The sequence below is a fragment of the Vipera berus genome (genome assembly GCF_964194415.1).
Source record: "Vipera berus genome assembly, chromosome: 3".
NCBI classification, from domain to species: domain Eukaryota; kingdom Metazoa; phylum Chordata; class Lepidosauria; order Squamata; family Viperidae; genus Vipera; species Vipera berus.
The window spans coordinates 189,466,595-189,475,986 of record NC_138204.1 but is presented as its reverse complement, the minus strand read 5'-3'; the positions used below and the strand labels follow the sequence as shown (position 1 = coordinate 189,475,986).

The 9,392-nt window shown below is 41.1% G+C and overlaps 1 protein-coding gene across 2 annotated transcripts in view; it reads left to right on the top strand.

The window, feature by feature from the left end:
• Positions 1-81: 81 nt before the first annotated feature.
• NBN (nibrin) overlaps positions 82-9,392 on the top strand; it is a 41,481-nt gene continuing 32,170 nt past the window's right edge. The window contains exons 1-4 of one of the 2 annotated variants that reach the window (XM_081323009.1): positions 82-643; positions 5,009-5,142; positions 6,948-7,096; positions 9,068-9,227. In XM_081323009.1, coding sequence (XP_081179135.1) covers positions 394-643; positions 5,009-5,142; positions 6,948-7,096; positions 9,068-9,227 — 693 coding nt within the window. In that variant the 5' untranslated portion in view covers positions 82-393. The remainder of the gene's footprint in view (positions 644-5,008; positions 5,143-6,947; positions 7,097-9,067; positions 9,228-9,392) is intronic. The other variant, XR_014025845.1, reaches the window with a different exon arrangement.

Here is a 9,392-nt window from a genome sequence, read left to right as displayed (position 1 = left end):
TTTTTGCGGAGAACAGCTAGCCACGCCCCTTTCCAAAGGCAAAACTTGGTAGGATGACTAAATATACTTCGCTTAACTTTTTGTGCAATTATCACCGCGTTGAGCAAAGTCCCCGCCTAGCGTGGAGCGCAATTTTGTAAACTTGACGTGCAGATTCGCATTCTCAGCCCACAGATAAAGGCCGGTTTACGATGGTTAAAATATTTTAAAAAACGGAATAAACTTACCCCAAAATAAATAAAATAAAAATAACAAAAGATAGTAAATTAACCAAAAAAAAATAATAAACTTCCTCAAGTCTACTTCGACTCCTCAAAAGGAACATCGTTGTAGAGCTTTACTTTTTCACTGGTTTGCCTTTCTTCCCGGGAAATCCTTTTTTTTTTTTCACCAATGGCAAGTCACGTTCCTGGCAGGGTAAGAAACCTTTTCCTCTTGCTGTCCCTAGATGGCGCCGATGGCTCTTTCCGGGTTTATTCCAACCTAGAGATGGCCTGCGCGCAGGCGCACTGTTGTTTTCTGCCTCGGCTGAGGGAGAAGGACTCGGCGGCCCTTTTTTTTTTTACTTGGGAGAAGCGGCACCCTCTGTTCTTCTCTAGGGTTAGGATGTGGAAACTGTGCCCGGCCGATGAGACCGGAGGAGGTAAGCAAGAACACTGAAGCGGGTGGACGGGAAGGGAAGGGTAAAGCGAATAAGTCTAGGCTGCAACACTCCGGACCATCCTCGCGTTGCAAGAAACGAAAGGTGTTTTTTTTTCCAGCCAGACTTTTACGGGTCAGATCGCCTGAAGGGAGAGAGAGTGTTTTCATATGTGGACTTCCTCCGGCTTGGTGCCTGTTTACCCTGCTGCTTTCCGTGTTGTTTAGTTCATCGCACCAGATACCTCAGCCTTATCAACTTTATGCTGTAGCAGTGTTTCTCAACCTTGGCAACTTTAAGATGGATGGACTTTTAATTCCTAGAATTCTGGGAGTTGAAGTCCACTGATCGTATCGTCAAGGTTGAAAAAACACTGCTATGGACTTCAACTCCTAGAATTCCCCAACCAGAATGCAACATGCATGAAACACTCTACCTCAGAGGTCCCCAACCTTTGGGGCATCAGGGACCAGTTCAATGGATAAGAGCTTCTTCCATAGACCGGAGGGGGCATGGTTTAATAATAATGATAATAATAATAAGTTGGAAGGGACCTTGGAGGTCATCTAATCCAACCCCCTGCTCAGGCAGGAAACCCTTTACCATTTCAGGCAAATGGCTGTCCAGTCTCTTCTTAAAAACTTCCAGTGTTGGAGCATTCACAGCTTCTGGAGGCAGGTTGTTCCACTGGTTAGTTGTTCTAACTGTCAGGAAGTTTCTCCTTAGTTCTAGGTTGCTTCTCTCCTTGACTAGTTTCCATCCGTTGCTTCTTGTTCTGCTTTCAGGTGCTTTGGTGAATAGCTTGACTTCCTCTTCTTTATGGCAGTCCCTAAGATATTGAACATTGCTATCAAGTCACCCCTCACCATTCTCTTCGTTAAACTACACATACCCAATTCCTGCAACTGTTCCCTATATGTTTTAGCCTCCAGTCCCCCAATCATCTTTGTTGCTCTTCTCTGTACCCTTTCTAGAGTCTCGACATCTTTTTTACATCGTGGTGACCAAAACTGGATGCAGTATTCCAGGTGTGGCCTTACCAAGGCATTGTAAAGTGGTATTAGTACTTCACGTGATCTTGATTCTATCCCTCTGTTAATGCAGCCTAGCACTGTGTTGGCTTTTTTGGCAGCTGCAGCACACTGCTGGCTCATATTGAAGTGATTGTCTACTAGGACTCCGAGATCCCTCTCACAGTTACTACTATTGAGCAAGGTACCACCTATACCAGGGGTGTCAAACTCAATTTCATTGAGGGCCGCATCAGCATTGCGGTTGCCCTCAAGGGGCCGGGTGGGTATGGCCAGGGTGGGCGTGGCCTACTGGGTGGGCGTGGCTAGAGTCCATATGGCCTACTGGGTGGGCATGGCCAGCTCTACATCGTTCGCATCAAGGGTGCCTATGGGGGCCTGGGCAGGAGTGGGACAGATCTGAGGGTCTCTGGCAGAAAGAGGGTCTCTGGGCCAGGGCCAAGGCAGTGGGGGCCGTTCCCTCACTGTTTCCAGGATGGCTTCGCGGGCCACATGAAACCACTTCGCGGGCTGGATCTGGCCCCCGGGCCTTGTGTTTGACATGTCTGATCTATACTATACCTGTGCATTGTGATTTTTCCTGCCTAAATGTAGAACCTTACTTTTTTCACCATTGAATTTCATTTTGTTAGATAGCGCCCAGTGTTCAAGTCTGTCCAGATCCTCCTGTATTTTAAGCCTATCTTCTGGAGTATTGGCTATTCCTGCCATCTTGGTGTCGTCTGCAAATTTGATGAGTTCCCCATCTATCCCCTCATCCAAATGGTTAATGAAGATGTTGAAGAGCACTGGGCCCAGAACAGAGCCCTGGGGCACCCCACTACACACTTCCTTCCATGTAGATGCAGTTCCATTGAGGACCACACGCTGAGTACAGCCTGTCAGCCAGCTACGAATCCATCTGGTGGTGATGCTATCTAGCCCACATTTTTCTATCTTATCAAGTAGTAGGTTGTGATCTACTTTATCAAATGCCTTACTGAAGTCCAAGTAAATTATATCTACAGCATTCCTCTGGTCCACTAATTTTGTCACTTAGCCAGTTGAAGTTCAGAGTCACGTGTAAGTAAAGGCAGCAAATCAAATATATTTTGAAACCATGGATTGCAGCTCTCTTGATCATGGGCTTTGGAGTATGTGAAAAACAAATATATGTGCCAAGTTTTCAGAAAATAATGAAGAATTTAAAAAAATGATCTGGATCTAATGATCTGGATCCATCTCTCAGAAGTGGAGAGTATGATATAGAGCAGACATGTCAAACACAAGGCCCAGGGGCCGGATCCGGCCCGCGAAGTGGTTTCATGTGGCCCGCGAAGCCATCCTGGAAACAGTGAGGGAACGGCCCCCACTGCCTTGGCCCTGGCCCAGAGACCCTCCTTCTGCCAGAGACCCTCAGATCTGTCCCACTCCTGCCCAGGCCCCCATAGGCACCCTTGATGCGAACGATGTAGAGCTGGCCACGCCCACCCAGTAGGCCATACACACTACCCACGCCCACCCAGTAGACTACACCCACCCTGGCCATACCCACCCGGCCCCCTGAGGGCAACCGCAATGCTGATGCGGCCCTCAATGAAATTGAGTTTGACACCCCTGATATAGAGTATCTTACATTGTCAATGTAGTAGCCATGAAAGAAATTTCAGTTTATGATATTGGATTATGATCCCCCAGTGAAATCACTGTAAGTGATAAGTATTTATTTGGCAGTGCAAAACAGGAACATAGAATTTGGGGCACATGAAATGTATCCCCATTGATATTGATATTACCAGAATTGTTGTTGGTTTTTTTTTGCATTGCTTAACGTTGACCATCTCCTAAAAACTGTCCAGTAATCCATCCATTAGTCTAAAGGGAAGTAGGATGAGCTTGCAGAAAGTGCTAGGCCAGACATGTGAAACTCGCGACGTCACGTGATGTCGTGCAACGTATTGGAGCCTTTTCACCATTGCCGGCAGTGGGGTGGGTGCGGCTTCTGGATGATGCGTCCGGCCTGCGGGCTGGCAGTTTGACACCCCTCTGCTAGTTTGAAGTGTGGTTGCTAATTTGTGGCTCACCCAGCTAGGCAGCAGCACCTAAATGAACTTGACTAATTAAAAAAGATAAGTATTTAACTGGTACTTGGATGGAAGACCAGTAGGTGAAAGATAAACTGGGAAATCCCCACCACCAATCCCAGACATCAGTGAAAAATCACTTCCATATTATTTTCAAAAGCATGGACTTCTCCATAAAGTTACCAGGAGTAAAACTTGACTTTATTTACTATGGAGAGCTAACAGCAGTTTCCTACTTTCACCCCCCACTTATACAAAAAAAAGAGAGCAAAATGGTTGCATATACAAAAAACTAATTCACCTATAAGCTTATTAAGCTAGAATAATGCCGCTAGTGGGTATTTGTTCTTTCAAAGATGGTAGAGAAAAAAGATTGAAAATAATTCTCAGGATAAATTTTATTTATGAGCTTGAAAAAATAATTCAGAAAGAAGAGAGCTGTTGTTTGGGCTGCCTCTTAAAATCATCGTTATCACTGAAGATCTATACAGCTGCTAAAACTAAAGTGCCCATTGATAGCTTTATGTCTTTTATTATGCCCTTTCCTGGGCAGGGAAAGCCTAGTTGCATTTGTTCTCCTGCTAATAATTTCACATTGATCTTAGGTATCTATCCTGCAAGGCTACACTTGTGCTTGGCCAGGAAGCTGCAACCAGCACAGAGTGCAGTGGCTGCTTGCTAAGTGGTGTTTTGGCTATATTCATGTTACACCTTTGTCACTCCACTGGTCACTAGTTAGCTATTGATGTTCAGAGTTTGAATTATGACATACAAAGCCTCACAAACTTGGGACCAAGATCCCAGTCAGATTACCTCTGCAGTTATAGACTTGGTGACTCCCTGAGTTTTTATGGGGAACTCCTGCTCCAGGTACTAAGATCTAGTGAATGCTACCTGGCAGCTGCTTGCAGGAACACCTTCCATATTTTCACCAGTGTTCTGGAATGTTCTCCCCTCTGAGATGCTTCCTATACCATTTTTATCTCCATCATTTTTAAAATGTATTGTTAATTAGGTACAGTTTCTTATTGTATGCTTCAAAATGGTTTATAAGAAACATAAAACAATTAGATACACAGTTTCAGTAAGTCTTATTACATGAGATATCAAACTATAGTTCATAAATACAGTGTATGCATGTTCAATGACACTCTAGAATTTGCCTTTCTTATTTATTTAGTTTTCAAACTTTTTCTAATTTCACTGTGAAATGAATGATAATGCTTTTTCTTGCTTATGACCATTATTGAAACTAACATTTTCTTTAACTTCAGGACAGTTATATCGGCTTCTAGTTGGTGTTGAGTATGTTGTTGGACGAAAGAATTGTGTAATTTTAATTCAAAATGATCAGTCAATCAGTCGAAGTCATGCAGTTCTTTCAGTTAATCATCCACAGGTGAACCTTGTAAGTATCACATTCATAAATTTTCTGCCAACTGCCTGCTGTATCAAAACACGTTTTTTAATTGAACATTTGTTGACTTGGTACAAATAGTATTAAATGTGTCCTGATGTCATTATAGCAAATATTCCAATTATGTAATTTGGATATGAAGCCACTGACAGAAATTATGTAACAAATTCCCATCGCCCAGTACGCTCACACAGAGAAGGCCTCCTCAGGGTACCGTCAGCTAGGCAATGTCGGCTGGCGACCCCCAGGGGGAGGGCCTTCTCTGTGGGAGCACCAACCCTATGGAATCAGCTCCCCCCTGAGCTTCGGATAGCCCAAAACCTCCAATCCTTTCGCCGCGGCCTCAAAACACACCTGTTCCACCAAGCTGACCTAGACTGACAGGCATTTTAATTAATTTATATTTAGTATTTTTAATTCATTTTTAAATTCTCTAATTTTTTATTGCACTGATGTTCTCAATTTCATTTTATCTTGATTTATGCACTTATTATATGTTTTATTGTGAGCCGCCCTGAGTCCTTCAGGAGATAGGGCGGGATATAAATCCCATCAATAAATAAATAAATAAATAAATAAATAAATAAATAATAAATAAATCTGTGTCATTTAAGTAATAATATTCTGATAGCTTGTTGCAGGTGAATATGGTTTGTTGTACCTCGTTGATCAAGCTGCATTGCTCAGGAAAGATTTTTACTGAAATATCTTCAAATAAAACTCTACCTGGACATAAAATATAAGGTTTCACTTTGGCTTTATGATTAGAAGTATTTCACTTTTCAATTAATTATAGTCTCTTATTACCTCTGAACTGGTTGGTCCAAACAAACCCATTCCAAACCATTATTTAATATCCTGGTTTTACCATAACTAAACCTCAATTTAAGTAACAAAACAAACAATAATTTATTAGTTGAAAGCAAGCTGGATTGTGCCATTTTTAGCAACTGCACAGGGAAATCAAGGAGGTAAGTCACTAAAATAGACTTTAGAGGTTCATCCAAACCATCTTTCTAGTTGATTATGCTTAAATTTAAAATATATTCCTTAACATTTTATATATTAGATGATTAACATGATTGCAAGATAAGACTATTAATACAGATAAGCAGATAAGATTAATTATGCTTGTCTTATTTCTGATGTATAGTATTGATTAAAAAGTGTTCCTATTCATCTACATATTTTCAAGAATTTTTTTTAAGTGAAGTAAAGCTAAATTGTGATTCACTTGGATGATTTGTTAGTTTAGTGTGTAAACTGTATTGTGTCATTCTCAAAAACAAAGCAATTGAGTTACTTGGGGTCTTGGATGCTCTTTGAGTTTGGTTGTGTATTTTTTGTACAGTTTTTCATTACCAAAGTAACATCATCACTGATAATATTACCGTACATAATTTGATAATGAAATGTCTACAAGAAAGCAACCAAGCTCAAAGAGTATCAAAGACCCCACAACAAAATAGTATTTTTATGTTAATATGTATGTAGAGGGTTTTTCCCCCTTTCATTCAATCATGTTCAGTTCTTGAAAACTACCTGAACAAATTCCTGCAGTTTTATTAACAAGACTTTTGGAAGTGTTTTGCCATTGCCTCCTTCCGAGGGCTGAGAAAAAGTGACTGGCTACACCAAGCTGGCTCTTGTATGAAAACCTATAGCACATTGATATTAACACTGAGTAGTTTGATATTTTAATGATGTGGTTTTTTTAAAAAAAAGCGGTGAGTATATTATGAATAGGCTTGCTGTCCTTGAAACGTTAAATGCTATGAGCTTTATTGTACTTTCAGAGTCAATCTTCATCATTTCCTGAATTAACTTTAAAAGACACTTCAAAATATGGTACCTTCGTTAATGGAGAAAAGCTACACAATGGTAGTACCATAACATTAAATACTGGAGACAGAATCACTTTTGGAGTTTTTGAAAGCAAGTACAGGTATGATAGATTTCTGCTAATCTTGAAACAGTTAAGGCAGGGATCTTCAAACTTGGCCCTTTTATGACTTGTGGACTTCAACTCCCAGAATTCCTCAGACAGGCATGCTGGCTGAGGAATTCTGGGAGTTGAAGTCCACAAGTCATAAAAGGGCCAAGTTTGAAGACCCCTGAGTTAAGGGGAAATCTATGAGTTTCTTGTGTATTTCAGATGTGAAAGATCATGGTTATGGATGAATTAAACATATAAAACAAAATGTTCATAACTGTGAAGCTTATAGAGCAGAGCTCCCCAACCTTTCCGGACTGGCAGCCCGGAGGGAGAGGGAGGATCAGGGAAATGTATGTGCGTGTGTGCATGCACCCGCGCAAAATGGGCATGTGCACAGCAGTGGTGCTAGCGCTCATGCGCATGCACAAGCAGGCTGCTCACACCTACAATGGTGCTGATGGTGCTGGAGCCCCCATGCATGCACAAACGGGCTGCTTGTGCCCGCGTGATGCTGGTGATGCTGCTAGCGCCCCACGCATGCACTGGGGAGGGTGCATGCACACATGCGCACACTCATCAGCCATTCCCTTGGCCCAGTGACCAATAGGCCACAGACTAGTACCGGCCTATGGCCCACAGGTTGGGGATCCCTGTTATAGAGGACTGAAATTAGTTGATAAAAACAATCATTCAGTATTCCAATTCTTTTTTAATTAGATATAAATTGTAACACTACATAGGTTAATTTAGAAGCATATCTACAGATTCAGCCGATCTTATTGCCAAATAACTGCTAGAGCCTTAGTCGGAAATGAGTCCCAATGAATTCAAGAAATCATCAATGATTTAGTTCAGTTTCCAGGAGGCCTTTCTGCTTTTTAGTTGGATGAATAGGAAAGGGAGAGTTTGCTCTCATTTCTCTCCTGAAAACTTGCTTCAAAGAATTACAGGGTCTACAAGGGAAATAATGGGAAACTAATCTCCTTTCTCTCAGTGAAGAGAACTACACTCTTTTGACCAGAACTACACTCAGGGAGAACCCTTGGATGAAGAGAGAAAAAGAAAATGCTAGTGAATTTTTACAATTGCCAGGTTCACTAAGCTTTGAAATATTGGCCTAGAACAGGGGTAGGCAACCTTGGCTCTTTTATGACTTGTGGACTTGAACTCCCAGAATTCCTGAGCCAGTCATGCTGGCTCAGGAATTCTGTGAGTTGAAGTCCACGAGTCATAAAAGAGCCAAGGTTGCCTACCCCTGGCCTAGAAAGACTAATTTTTCATCTTTCATCTTTTCCAAATCCAGTTTTGTATGCTTTACGTATCCATTGATAATGTTAATCATGGAACGTTGGCTTTATGTTAGTCTTCTCTCTTTGCTATCTTCTTTGTTCATATTGTTTCTCCCTTTTCAAAGTCACAGAAATCATACTCTTTCTATCCTGTTGACCCAAGTTCTGGTCTCTTTTTAAATCTATCTCCCATTACAGTTGATACCCCAAATGAGATAAATATTCCTTTCTTACCTTGATTCTTGTACATCTCTTGAATAGCATGTTGCCAAATGAATCTTCTGCTATTCTGCTCTCATTATAACCTCTGAAATCTTATTTTTCACTGCCTTTCCATTTGTGGATCCAGCATCAAGTTTTTTTCCCCTCCAACCTGATGTGTCTTTGCTTAGAACATTAATTCTTCCACTTATTATCTTCTTAATCCAAAACTGTGGTCTCCAAGATTCTAGCATTTGTCTCTGGATATCCTATATGTTTGCTATTATCTCGGTGGGGATGGTTGAACTGTAATGACACTTCTTCAAATCTCATCTTTTTTGTGAAGTCTTTGATTTAAGCAGAGCAACTGAAACAATCACCTGTTGCTCATTGCCCCACCTGCTTTATATCTTATATATATCTTCCCCTAACAGATGGTAAGCTGTTTGGCATTATTTGTAATCATATTTTGTTTTATTGTACTTTGCAGAGTGGAATATGAACCACTGGTAGTGTGTTCTTCATGCTTAGATGTTTCACAGAAAAATATTTTAAATAAAAATATTCTTCAGCTGGGTGGCCATGTAGTAAATGAGTGGAATGAAGATTGTACCCATCTTGTTATGGTTCTGGTCAAAATTACTGTGAAGGTGAGTGATACATAAGCATGATACAATTTTTTAAAACAGTGTTAGAGAAAATATTCTCTACATGTAATAGTGTTTCTTTGTTCTTTTCCTATTGGCCTAAATTCTTGATTTGAAAATGGAGGCATCCCAGCAATAGTCATTGAAGGCTGAATAGGAAAATTGTTT